We start from the raw sequence: 14,720 nt of genomic DNA, 5'->3' as shown, positions 1-14,720 counted from the left end.
AAATAGAAAGCAAACAGGGTCATCTGGTTTGCCCTTGTAAACAAATCCCCAAGACTCTTTGACTTCGACTGCTTTGTAGTAATTCATCTTCTTTCACCCTCTATTCTAAGGTTACTCAGAGAAGTATGGAACTGTGGCAAGCATTTCTTTAAATGTGTTTATGTCTCTCTGATTCTTCTGCTCTTTCTAATAGAAAGAAGGTGGGGAGAGATCTATGCATCTCACCTGTTTCAGATCAGCATTTGCATAGTAACGAGAGCACAATAAAGTGCTAGTGTTATAGTGGATTTCTGTTCTAGAGTACTGATAATACCTAGGCACTGGGTACTAGAGTACTGATAATACAGGGGTGGTATTTGTACAAAGTTTTGAGTAATATGATTTTTGTCAGACAGTTGGAACTAAGATTACAAGGTTGGTACAAATTGTCACCAGTGCCCAAAAACATCTGCGTCTAGTTTAAAAAATTTAATTTCTTTAGAGTTCCCCATTTTCAACATCTTTCCACTTATCCCCTTCCTACTGTTTTCATTTTGTCTCAGCTGCCTCTATTTAGAAAACTAACTGTAAGAATTTTGAGAATTACAATCTTTCCATCTCCAGTAGCATTAGCACATACAAAAGAGGCTTTTGGAAAAGGACATATGTAACCTAGGAATATAATCTCAGACGGTTGATTTGTATACACGGTAGTGCAGAGGTGAACTCTTGTCGAAGGGGGTTGGCTGGGGACAGGTGAGATTAAAAGGAGTGGGGTGAGAGAAATCTTGCTAGCGTACCAGCATTAGTAGTTTATAACATCTGCTTGATTCCTTGTAATCCTATATACTAAGATAGATAGAATTCAGTTTAAGAACTATTCTTAAATCCACCTCATTGTTTTGGTGGCTCAATATATTAGCAAGGGTCATATCCAAATATAAATTTATATCTACTACTTTGTGAACTCTACCTATAGGTTAAATACTCATATGGAATTACATGGTAATTGTTTTCCAATTAAATTGTTATTATCTCCTCCTTACACTGGTCCCTTTATATCTTTTGAATTTATTGTCCACCAGTATTTCTAAAATGTGACAATAGTAACATCTGATTTACCTGCTACTGTAATGTGTTTTAATTAAAGACACCCAACATATTCTCCTGTTCCTCCAACTATATCCCTTTTTCCCTCTTCACATGTCTGAGAACGAGCATAAAATCACCATGTAAAAGCATAAGAAAGAGTACAGCTTGCCCTACTGACTTCCACTGTTTCTGACCAGCATCCCCTGGCAAGTAATGTAACTCCACTCTGGGGGAGCTAACTGAATCATTTTATTAATACTGTGTGCTTTCAAGGTATATGGTTAGGGGTAACTTATTGTAAAAAGCGATTGTGAGTTCTACTCCAATTACTTTTGTCTGATATTTTTTTTTTATTCTTGAAAGACTTCACTTCAGAATGGAAAACTCCCTAGAAAATAGGTAATGTTGTTGCACTATGTACCGTTAAATCAAAGCTTGAGAGGTGGTCCATGCCCAGGACATGACCCAAAGAGGGTACAGTAAACTCTTCATTGATCTGGGGACTGTCAGATCATGTTGATGTAACTTCCTGTTTTCTTTTTCTTCTAATGGACCTGTCTTGTATTTTGACAGCCACATTTACTGTAAGGAGAGTCTGTCTAGCCAGCGTCCTTGGTGCCCCTAAGCTCAGGCAACACTGTAGCATACTGTCTTGGGAAAAGAAATCCAGAACATATACAGCAGCTGTGCAACAGTTTCACACACAAAACAAATTGAGTCGGATTCTGTGTTTTCACGTGAATACCTTATTTCAATTTTAACGCTATATGATTCTATAGCTGAAGTTAATATAAATGATCTTCTGTTTCATTTGGCTGCCGGATTTTATGTTGATTGGCGTGTTAACAATGTCTCTGTATTAAATCATGTACAGACTTGGATGACTGGAGCGCAGGAGTTCCAAGGCCACTGACTAGGAGAATTTTACTCTAGCTTGCACAATTGTGGCATTGTCAGAGAATTTGTAGAGATAAAGTGTGTGTGTATTAAGAATCTCAATACCCTATGAATTCTTGGTGGGCACATCAGTTAGTCCCTTTACCTGTAATACAATGATCCTAAAAGTGTTGATTATTTTCAGTGAACACTATATTGTAGAAAAGGCAGTTCCTTAGCGTGGTTCACTAGTACAGTTCATGGCTGTGTTTCTCAGAAAATGAGGTGAACAATTATAAAAAAACTTGAGCAATATTATGAAATCCAATAGATGCTGTTCTTAAAACTGTTGGAACCATATCATCCTTAGAACAGTGGTGGAGAATTCGATGGGAAGTTGTCCGTCTTTCAACGCATACTTTCTCCATTTCTAAAATTACCCAGCTTCTTAATTTGGAAATATTTTAAGATCCCATGTGGTTTAGATTAAGCATTATTTTTCCTTGAGCATAATTTGGTTTGTAATGCCTTGTTCTCCATGAATGCAAATCATGCTCTGCATGCTTTTTAAGTGACTTGATGTCTTTGCAGATCTAATTTTGGTATATTTGTATCTCAAATAATTCGCCAACTCAATATTTTGGCTTAGCAATCCAAATCAAATTGTGGTCCAAGTAGCAGGCACTCACATTGGATGTACAGAGATTTGACAAGCAATTAGCAATGAATATTTAAACATCTTCATTACCCTTGCATGAGCAATGCAGATGGTATTTAGGGAGATGGCAACCAGAGGGCACTCCTGTGAGTTATGTTTCTATCATTTGGTCACCTGACTATTGGAAGACTTTCCTCTGGGCCTCATGCCACTCCGGTACTTCTACTGTCTGGCTAAAAATAAAGCAGGCATTCCAAATGTAAAACAGGTTGCTTCCTGTGCACATTTTATGATTTGGGAAGTTAGTCTCCCAGGATCCCAACATCTATCCTTAAGATATATCAGGCCCAAATGCCAAGACTTTATAGAGGTCTATAAGAATCAGAGTTCCTTCAAATATCCTGCTGTTCGTTTCCGTTAATGACCTCAGTATAAATTGCTGAACATTCAACGGTGAATAAATCAACATCCCATCCCCTCCAGAAGTGAATGCAACATATATGGACCAAGACAAAAACGTCTTAGAAATAATTGGTATTTCTAGAATGAGCTCTCATTCTGCATTTCTTCTTTTAAGGAAAAAACAACACTGGAGAGTCTGACTCAGCAACTGGCAGTGAAACAGAATGAAGAAGGAAAATTTAGCCATGCAATGATGGATTTCAATATGAGTGGAGATTCCGATGGTTTGTAACAATTCTTCCCATGTATTCCAGTAACGTACAGACATGTCCATGTAGTGTCCATTAAAACTGCTACAAAAAGAAGACAAGACAGCCACCCCATCACCTGACCATTACTGAAATTTCACTGTGTGCTGATAAATCTCGATGCTAGTAACGATTCGGCTGGTCTGTGCAAATTGCTCAGATATATTTCAGGAATGTGCATGTGTCTGTATACTCACAGATACTCAGCAGTTTGCATGTGTCAAGGACAACAGAGTGCTCTGCATTAAGCATCTCATGTAATCCCTAGCACAACTAGGAGATAAGGATATTGCGGGCAAAGAGACCGACCAGTGGTTTTTCAATCATTTTTTCCCCAAGGTCCCTGGGCTCCAAGTGCCAGAGACAGGACTTGATATCTCTCTCATGATTCTAAATTAAATGCTCTTAATCAACCTCTACCCTGTCTCTCACTTCTCTAGTTCTTGCACCCAACACAGGAGTGTTCAAGAAATTGTTACCTATCAGCGCATTTTTAAGTGTCCATTTACAGACCCTGACCAGATCACTTAGCTCAGTGGAGATTTTCAGGATAATCCCTGGTATTCTGGAGCCTGTCCCTCCTTTATTATCTACAACACTGTCCCATGTCCTGCTCACAACTCACCCAGAACTCGCAGACCCAGGACTTCTGCTCTCTATGCTGCTGTCTCTGAATGTTCTAAACAGCCACAGTGACAATTAATTCAATTGATATTCTCATTTTAACAGCAATGGGGAGGAGGGATGATTTACCAAGTGCTGTTGCTTTCATACAGTGCCCCATCTGGGAGCCTGCCTAGCTAGTATCAGATGACATGCATCCATTTTAAGAACTCCTTTGAGGGCATGGCCCTCACCTTCAGACAGATTACAGAGGCATTTCCCTTCATATAGAAAACACTGCACTACAGCACACTAGGAAGAAGCACACTTTAAGGACAGAGGGTGGGGCCGGTGCTGTGGCATAGCGCATAAAGCCCCTGCCTGCAGCGCCGACATCCTATATGGGCGCTGGTTCAAGTCCCGGCTGGTTCCTTTCTGATCCAGCTCTCTGCTATGGTGGCTATCTGGGGAGCAAACCAGCGGAGCGAGGACCTCATCCCCCCCCCCCATCTCCCTATCTCTGTAACTCTGCCTTGCAAATAAATAAATCTTAAAAAAAAAAAAAGAGGGCAACCACTGGAATTCCCCCAATATTCATAGTTTGTCTGCTCGTGGCCAGGTCTATACTAGCCGAAAGTCTAGGCCAAATCTGAATACTTAACAAGTATAGTTCTGTCAAAACTGAATTTTATTTGATTGTATAAGAAAAATCTTGTTGTTTTTATGGTCTAATTTTCCCAACAGTTCATTCTATTTTCTACCTCACTTGGCTAAGATAAACCTGGCCTAAGTGCAATACAAAGAGCCTGTTTAGGTTTGATGAAGTCACATAATGTTCATTTTATTGCTAATATTGCTGTAAGGTGGAAGAACAAGAAAAAGCAGATGCGCGAATGATCATTTGCTAGTTACAGACCCATTTTAGAAAGATGTTGCCATATATTAGCACTGATTTTTGTCAATAAAGAGACAATTACTGGTAATAACACATTTCATAAATTTTAAGTTTTGTTGGCATGATAAAAATATACCCATGATAATCAGCATTAAAACATCAAAGTCTTCCTGGCTGTTATTTATTAAATTGAATCACGTTCATGTGCAAAATTTTTCCACTCGTGCTCAGACCGGAGAGTATGCTGTGAATGAGACAGGATGAGAAGCTCTTCCATCAGATGGGCTCTGTATTTTGTTTGCTGCTATCCAGGTCTTCTGGTCTGGGTCATTTGGGTTGATTCCTCTTATTCCTTCAAATAATAGTACCTTTGTTGGTACACAACTCTAGAAAGCCCCCAATGACTTGAAGATTTGTAGACACTGCCAACATACAGCTCCCTCTTCTGTAATGCGAACCTGCTGGCCGTGTTCTGTATTTTCTCCCGGCAATCCTTATTTTCTTTGCCCAACTCAAGTATCCTGAAAGCTCTGTAGTCTATGAAGGCATTCACTGATGTCCAGTCAGGCTAGGTGAGTGACCACACTTTCTAAAAGTCGCAGTGTGATTCTCAGGTTATTTCGCTGTCAGTGAATCTTACTGATTGAAACATAACAGTCAGTGGTTCTCTCTGCATAGCTGTAAATGTTTGGAAAAAAAATTCGGAGGAACACATTGTTTCTCTCACCTTAAATGTGATTGTAGGCTTCTTAAGAAACCATGCTAACGTAACAGTTCTCTTGTTATTTTCCATACCATTTTCAGTTTTTTGTAGGGGCAGACTATCAGTGCTCATCAGAGACAATATTGTAGTAGTGTTTTTAGTTCCATAAGCACAGAGTGAGGGAAAAGGCCTGAGTACTGTGTGCTCTGACCATCTTTAAGCAGACAAGACATAGCCTCCTCTGTAAGCATTCATTCTGCTACAGAGATATGTATTTCGGTATTTTGTGAATATCTGCACCTACTTAATATTTCCACAGTGCTGTGGTGTCTATGGCTCTAACCTATTCTCTTTACATACTGAATCAAAAAGCATATATCGAGTGTCTTGTGAAGGCACATAGTGAAATAGTTCTTATTCCATCAAAAGAAAGGGAGAAGACATTGAAGTGGATTAAAAATACAAACACAGCATTTGCTACCACCAGGCTTATCACAGGAACCTCACAAACAAGCATCTGTCTTAGGAACTGCAAGTGCCATTATCGGAAGTACTTTTTGTTTTCAGATATTTTAATAGACCAAAACACAGTCATGCAAGAAAGCGAGCTGCCAGAGACTGTGCCGCTGACATGAAGCAATGTTCCCTGTTTTCAGGCAGTGCTGGAGTCTCGGAATCAAGAATCTATAGGGAGTCCCGGGGGCGTGGCAGCAATGAGCCCCACATAAAGCGTCCAATGAATGCCTTCATGGTGTGGGCTAAAGACGAGCGCAGGAAAATCCTTCAAGCCTTTCCTGACATGCACAACTCTAACATCAGCAAGATTCTGGGTAAGAACTTCTCGAGAAGCGGGTGACGTATGGGCATAATGCATTGTTCTGTTTTCTGCAGTTGTAGAAAGATATTGGATCTGGACTCCGGGCCAGTCATGCTCTCTGCTTGTCCAAAAAATAAGCACCCTCATTCAGGCTGCTTCCAATAATTCCTCGAGAAACGTGCCCCACTTCTACATATAATTTAGCTGTGTGTCTCCTGTCTCTACATTAGTTATTTTAATGTCTTCCCTTCTGTAAACATCTAGAAATATTTTTAAATAAGACTGACCAAAAGAAAGGTGCTTGGACATGAGCCACTAAGTATTGGTATTACTCATTTTTATTCTTTTTTTTTTTTTTTTTTTTTTTTTTTTTTTGACAGGCAGAGTTAGACAGTGAGAGAGAGAGAGAGAGAGAAAGGTCTTCCTTCCATTGGTTCTCTCCCCATATGGCCACTATGGCCGGTGCGCTGCACCGATCCGAAGCCAGGAGCCAGGTGCTTCTTCCTGGTCTCCGATGGGGTGCAGAGCCAAGGACTTGGGTCATCCTCCACTGCACTCCCGGGCCACAGCAGAGAGCTGGCCTGGAAGAGGAGCAACCGGGACAGAATCTGGTGCCCCCACCGGGACTAGAACCTGGGGTGCCGGTGCCGCAGGCGAAGGATTAGCCTAGTGAGCCGTGGTGCTGGCCAATAATTTTTATTCTTTTCCAGTATAAATTGTGAAGAGGCTATTGTCAGTGTGAAGGTTTCCTTCCTATCTCATCATCCTTTGTAACTCAGGGATGAGGAGTTTTGTCTGCATAATTCGCCATGTTGTGGGGGTGAGGATGGAGGTGGGGATGTTTGTTCTGGGGCCAGGGCTGAAGAGCAGTTTAGATTCTGAGAACAGAGAAGAGGGAGAGTGTGCCTTTTCACATGTGTAGCTCTGGTAACCTTAGGTACCGGCAGTGCTTCAGTAATACTCAGTGAGGGCTCAGAATTTACGGTATTATCGAAAAAGGAACATTGCCCTGGCGTCACAGCTTTCAGCTCCACAGAAACCATGGTGCGCATTCACCATCATACAAAGATCCTGAAGTGCACTGGAAAGGTGGCTGAAGACGCAATGTCCTGGCTACCACGAGACTCCATAGAGAATAGTTGAGAAGGGAAGATTCTGTTTCTGTGACGCCATTTTCTTGACGTCATCATCATTGTCATCCTGATCATTTTCAAGTAGCCTGGTACTCAGGTGACGCACCTTATAATATTCATTCTAAGAGCTAAAACATACAAATATAATAGAAATGCCTCAATTTGGTTTTACTAAGTAATAAGAAATTGTGTCCAAAATGATTGACTGTATTAAAAATATACAATGCACTTGGAATCACTAGTAGTTTATGATGATAACATCCATCTTGATTCTTTGCACTAAAGAACTAGTCATCTAAAAGAATATGCGGTAACTGTACACATATTCTCAACAAAGAAAAAGATGCCACCAGTCCACAACGTCCATCTGTAATAACAGCAAAACCAACAAATAAAAACTGTCATTACGTCTCCATTTTCACCTCGGTGATTTCAGGATGTTTCGATGAATGCTAGCTCAGAAGGTTTGCGGATGCACCGCATTAGATTTACATAGGAATTTGCAAATATTGGTTTTAAAATATCTGTGTGCATAATCAAAAGCTGGAACTGATCAAGAGGAAATGTAGTTTTAGATCTCCACCATCTCTGATCTAGTTTTCCTTTTCATGACTGTATTTTGTGTTTCATATTAAATTTCCCACCCTGACAAAAGCAGCATGCCTACCTCTTTTGGGAACAGTCTAGAAAAGAATGAAATACTGCAAATAGGTTTCATTTTTATTAGTCCCAAATTAGAAATGCAAATTAATTACTAAATCAGATGTCTTAATACCGAAAAAAGTAATAATTTCTGATTAAATCTTCATCTTCAGTATGAGACAAATACTAATTTTGATGACATAAACTTGTGTTATAGGAAAGTTAGCAGCATAAGTGTATGGAAAGCAGATGACCAGCTAAGAGAAGTCCTTTCTGCTCGAAAGGACACCATAGAATGATCACATGATTTCATCACAATAGGAGAGCACAGCCTAATTTTGTCATTTTGATGAAATTATATTGATTAAAGATAGATCATTTGTATTTGGGGAAAAAATACCATGGAAGTATTTTGGATCTCAATATTTAGTCATAGCTTTAAATAAATAGGTGATCTTCAAATATCCACAAGATCATTCTGAATGGCCCATTTCATATAAAAGTACAAAGAAAGCTTGATGTTTTCCTCTTTACTGATTGTTTTGGATAACAGCCTCTGACAGCATGCTGCTAATTCATTCTGCTTAAAACAGGCGCTTGAGCTGGGTTGACATTTTACGTAGTCTCTGGGGATCCTAGTTGACATTTTAAAGGGCTTCTAAGCATTTTATAATACCCTAAAATCTGGTTTTAATAAGCCATTCTGCTGAAATTGTTAACATAAGGAATCACCTTTTACTGTTTGGCGCTGGATCACGAGATGGGGGACATCTTTTTCCGATTAGATATACAGTAGTTGAGTAAAACGTGCAAATTCATTACAGACCCCGTGGAGATGACAACGTTGCTCAGCTCCAACTCCTCCCTGGTCGTGAACTGACAGATTTAGAAAAGGAAAAGAACACTTTTAAGACCCCTTTTCCTCCTTATGTTGAGCATCAAGTAATTTTGAACGCAACTTCCCCTTTTGTTATAAGAAGGGATACCCAGCTTCTCTCCTTTAGCTTGAGCTGTGCAAAGCCATCCTTTTCGGGGCAGCAGGGACCTTCCTCCCTGTTCAGAGGTCCAGCGAGGCAGCCAGCCACACCCAGATCAAGTAGATATTCTCATAATTTGCTAAGATCTAAAATGCTTTCCCAACAATGAGGTTTACACTGCCGGAGTATACAGTGGTTACAATTAATTGCCAAGCCACTGATACCAAGAGCAAACCTATCAACTGCTTAAGCCAACCACAAGTCATTATTGAGAAATGGACATTAGATGTGCTACCAAACTGAAACACTGTTTGACACATCAGAAAATGGAATAGTCAGGCATTTAGCCCCAGTTGGTGTTTCAGATAACCTAATGCTTACTTGTGGGGAAAAAAAAAACAAAAACTGATAATATGACCATATTTCAGAATGGAGTTCAGGGTTCATTGATGTTAGCAGAGACATTATATTATCAAGGGTTAAAATATTTTGTAATCCCTGCTCATGCCAGATTTGGAAGCCAGCTTACCTGAGAATCGATACATCTTAGAGTATCCCGTCTCCTTCTGCTCATACACTCGCGCCCTTGTTCCTCTGCATTACAGCCAGCCCAGCCTCCTTTGAATGCCTCTGAGCCTCCTCCCACTGCAGACCTTGACCTCGGTATCCTTCCTTCGCAGGATGGTTCTCTCTTCCTGGTCCCTCGAGGAGTCATTTCTGCAGTGATGCCTTGCTGACCTGCAGGAGATCTTACCTCCTTATCACGTGCCCTCTTAATGCTTCAGTACTTTCCACAGCTGCCATTAAAACAGGAAATTGTGTAATTAGATGTCCAGGGTATTTCTCCCCATTCCAAGGAGGCTCAGGAATCACAACTCTGTTGTTCACCACACACATATGTAGTGATTAATACAACATAACAAGAAATATCCAAACAGTTCTCACTTCCCAGGGCATATTACTGCAAAGGCCTAAACATTTCCTTTCTTCACAGAAACATAATATTTTAGAGATTGTAGAACATTTAGATTTAGGAAGAATTCACTGGCAATTTTTTTGTTCAATTTTGGTGTGAAGACACCAGTGAATTCTATATTAGGTCAGCCATTATTTTTCCATCTTTCAGTGTATTGCTGTTTGCTAGTCAGTTTTCTAGTGAACTCACTTTTCCATTTCTCGATGACGTTCAGAAACCTGGTATACTACCTGCAAGAATTCCATTAAAAGAATTGATCTAGTTCATGGTATTAGAACCTTCTCGGTGTGGGTGTATGCCCTGAGAACAATATGATGATATTCTGGCACGTTTAGAAAAATCATGTTGAGCAAATACAGAGTTTCACATTGTAGGACCTGACCAACCAACTTAACACTGGGCAATGTTATTTAAATAGAAGTTTGACAAAGGAAAAGAAACTCTTGTTATTTAAGCTGTATGACATGAGGTTCTATTGTAAATAGAATCTATTTGTTGTCTGGATGGGAAAGAAATCTATGTGCATAAATCCTTGATATACCTACATGGATATACCCACCTACGTAACATCTGTTCCAGTAGTAAAAAAAATTCTAAGAGAAGAGATGTACCCCATTCATTGCGTACTTTAATAAGAATAACAGCTCAGATCAAAGAATTCTCTGCATTTATATGGAGTAACTGCTTAACGGTGAGCTCTTTGCACTTGACATTTGCAGATAGGCATAGTGGACCCAAATCAGAGCTTCTAAGAGCTCACTCAGATGACCTTGAGGGCAGGCAGTGGCAGCGGTACCACCTAGCCCCAGTTTTTGGTCTTTGGGTCTAGCTGAGCTGATTATTTTCCGATAAGCACAGGTTACTCACAAATAAGTACAGTTCACATTTTTAAATTCTATCTTAAAAAAACACACAATTACTGCTACCACTTACTACTATACATAGTCATAGAGACTGAAACAAAGCTTTAAGCCACATCTAAAGGGGAAAATAGGATAAACTATTTTTAGTTAAGCTTCAAACTTTTTTTTTCAATTCTGGTTGAATCCACACCAAAATGAACAATGGAAACAAGGGAAAAAACAATTTAGGTTATGTTATTGAAGTGACTCAGCACGAGAAACAACTTATGCAGTGTTCCCATTAGATCACAGATGGTAGATGATGTACCATATTTTCAAAGGGCATACACTGTAGCATTCAACTTGAATTTGAGTTACAGATCTGCAGTTTAATAGTTATATGATGTTTGTTTGGTAAGTTACTTTACCTAGTCGAACCTCAAATTTTTTATCTATGACAATAAGTATAAATGCTCTCATACCGGACTGTTGTGAAAGATAGAAATGACACAACATGGATAGAACTTTTAGTACAGTATATAGCACACAGTAGGTACTCAGTCTATGTGCCTTAGTATTATAATTTGAACTATAATTAATCTCTAAGGAAAGAAATTTTAACTATAATTACTGCTGTAAAAACTTAAAAACATTTGTGGAGAATGCAAGTATGTGATATAAGAACTTTTGCAATAAATTGCATACTCCCATATAAAAATATTCAACAACTGGGCCGGCGCCGCGGCTCACTAGGCTAATCCTCCGCCTAGCGGCGCCGGCACACCGGGTTCTAGTCCCGGTCGGGGCGCCGGATTCTGTCCCGGTTGCCCCTCTTCCAGGCCAGCCCTCTGCTGTGGCCAGGGAGTGCAGTGGAGGATGGCCCAGGTGCTTGGGCCCTGCACCCCATGGGAGACCAGGAAAAGCACCTGGCTCCTGGCTCCTGCCATCGGATCAGCGCGGTGCGCCGGCCGCAGCGCACCAGCCGCGGCGGCCATTGGAGGGTGAACCAACGGCAAAGGAAGACCTTTCTCTCTGTCTCTCTCTCTCACTGTCCACTCTGCCTGTCAAAAAAAAAAAAAAAAAATTCAACAACTAAAATAGTCTCAAGTTAAAAAAAAAAAGTGTTTATTTTTGCCTAATTTTTTAGTTCATGGTCAAACTATATCACGGTCTAATGTGGAAATAAAATAAACAGCCATTACATTATCTATGAACTTTTAAGGATGTAATAGGCAAGTTTGGCTAAACTGTTCACTCCAGCCAGAAAAATAAAAGTTTGTCCAGTATTTCTGTCTTTGAGTAGTGTTTTAGGTGACAGCCACTAGCACCTCCCTTATCTTGGAATATTGCTTTTCAAGTCAAAGCTCACTCTCCAAACCTGCATTTCTGTATTTCTGTGTTTGGGCCAACACTTTTCCTTTAGATTTTCTTGTTGTCAGCCATCTCTCTTTTTGAGGATGCTAAGAATCCTGACGGTGTTTTCGTCACAGGATCCCGCTGGAAAGCTATGACAAACCTAGAGAAACAGCCATATTATGAGGAGCAGGCCCGTCTCAGCAAGCAGCACCTGGAGAAGTACCCTGACTACAAGTACAAGCCCCGGCCCAAGCGCACCTGTCTCGTGGATGGCAAAAAGCTGCGCATCGGCGAGTACAAGGCCATCATGCGGAACCGGCGGCAGGAGATGCGGCAGTATTTCAACGTGGGGTATGGCCCTTTCACTCAGCGTTTGTTCTCATGCGGGCAACTTGCTGTTATTCTCAGTAGGACACAAACCTATTTGTTTAGTTGGAAAGCAGCATTTTGAAAACAAAACCAAGCCTGATCTCCAAGTATTTGCAGAGACTTCGGTCTCTTATATAATCCTGAGAAATACAGCCATTGCTATCTCTTCGCCCCGATAGAAGCTGAGCTAACAGCTGGTTTGAAAATGAAATCCTGGGCCAAGTCAATAAGCTTCAGGTTTGCTGTTAAAAACTTAGAATTAGCCAGCGCCGCGGCTCACTAGGCTAATCCTCCGCCTTGCGGCGCCGGCACACCGGGTTCTAGTCCCGGTCGGGGCGCCGGATTCTGTCCCGGTTGCCCCTCTTCCAGGCCAGCCCTCTGCTGTGGCCAGGGAGTGCAGTGGAGGATGGCCCAGGTGCTTGGTCCCTGCACCCCATGGGAGACCAGGAAAAGCACCTGGCTCCTGGCTCCTGCCATCGGATCAGTGCGGTGCGCCGGCCGCAGCGCGCCGGCCGCGGCGGCCATTGGAGGGTGAACCAACGGCAAAGGAAGACCTTTCTCTCTGTCTCTCTCTCTCTCTTACTGTCCACTCTGCCTGTCAAAAATAAATAAAAAAAAAAAAAAAAACAAAACTTAGAATTAGTACTGCTTCTTTCCTCATGGGCTTCCATTACTTTCAAGGATTCACTGTGATAAAGTCCACAGCTAACAACTTCGTTGAGATGACGAAACGTGAAAATGATTTCAAAAGAAACAGTCATTTGTTTCTGACTACAAAAGGATTATTGAGCCATCAAGGCACATGCAGGGTCCTTGTGGGCCCCACAAAGTAGAAATTAGGTTTGGAGCATACCAAGGTTAAGAACGGGAAAGTTCCATTCTGAATTACTGTCCCGCCGTCCTATATGTATAGGACCTCAATAAAAAATTGAACAATAAGTGTAGCAGTCACTTTGACTTTGAAATAAATATTATGTCATTAAAGTATCTGCAGAATTGGAAACTTTGAACTCCATGAGTCAACACTGTAGCTCTCAGATGTTTTATTCTGCATTGCCACTGACAGTGGTGTACTGTGCAGCCTGCAACTGCATTGCTACTGCAGAATTTTCTCAAAAAACACAAAAATAAGGAACAAGTGATTCTTAGACTAATAAATATTCATCGTGTTCTGATATGGCCAGACGAGAAGTTAGGAAAAGAAAAACAAACCTTTCCGGTCTGCCCTGTCCCTCCCTTTCCTTGAGAAAGTCTCTGTCTGAGAGTCTGGTGTATGGGTTCAAGCCACAGCTAAACACTAAGCCCAGCGCTTCTTGTGTGCAGAACCTCAACAACCATGATCTATTCATTCCTCCCCACTGGGTCCAGCGACCAGGTGGGGTCCCATGCAAAAAATGCAAGACATACCTTTGTTGGGAAGTACTAAGAATTATCGAAGCATCGATTCAAGGTCCGGCTGCTCTGCTTCTGCTCCAGCTTCCCGCTAGTGTACCTGGGAAAGCAACAGCAGACGAGCCAAATGCTTGGGTCCCTCTGCCTCCCCTGTTAGGGGACCTGGATAGAGCTCCAGGCTCCTGGCTTTGGCTTGGCCTGCTCTGGACTGTTGTGGCCATTTGGGGGTGAACCAACAGATGGAAGATCTCTTTCCCTGTCACTTTCCTTGCAAATAAACAAAGTATTTAGAAAAAAAGAATTTCAACATTGTGACACCAGAACTGTAAGCCAAGAATGGGAATCTAGGACAACTGCATAGGCTATATATATATATCCATGAAGCTGGCCCCAGAAATGACTTGTAACCTACAAAACACCATGTACAAGTTTAATGTAGGATACAACTAAAATTTTTTCCAATCTTCATTTTCCTTGAAAGGTAGAGAGGTCGAGAGCGAGAAGCAGAGACCTAGAGATCTTCCATCCACTGACTCACTACCCAAATACCTCCAACAAGCAGAGTTCAAGGTCACCCACTGCTTCCCAGGATACCAGATCATAAGTGGAGGCGGGATTTGAACCAAACCCGAGCTCTCCAATACTGAATATAGGTATCCCATGCGGCTCCCTTATTGCTGTGCTAGCTACCCACCCCACA

At 41.2% G+C, this 14,720-nt stretch overlaps 1 protein-coding gene across 37 annotated transcripts in view; it reads left to right on the top strand.

The window, feature by feature from the left end:
• Positions 1 to 14,720, top strand: part of SOX5 (SRY-box transcription factor 5) — a 1,100,902-nt gene that overhangs the window by 1,078,474 nt on the left and 7,708 nt on the right. For all 37 annotated transcript variants that reach the window (XM_070049491.1, XM_051850857.2, XM_070049490.1 and 34 more), the window contains 3 exons: positions 3,183 to 3,291; positions 6,173 to 6,346; positions 12,394 to 12,610. In XM_070049491.1, the coding sequence (XP_069905592.1) occupies positions 3,183 to 3,291; positions 6,173 to 6,346; positions 12,394 to 12,610 (500 nt within the window). The remainder of the gene's footprint in view (positions 1 to 3,182; positions 3,292 to 6,172; positions 6,347 to 12,393; positions 12,611 to 14,720) is intronic.

Source organism: Oryctolagus cuniculus, chromosome 9, assembly GCF_964237555.1.
Source record: "Oryctolagus cuniculus chromosome 9, mOryCun1.1, whole genome shotgun sequence".
Classification (NCBI taxonomy): Eukaryota; Metazoa; Chordata; class Mammalia; order Lagomorpha; family Leporidae; genus Oryctolagus; species Oryctolagus cuniculus.
This window is presented reverse-complemented; position numbering and strand designations above follow the sequence as displayed.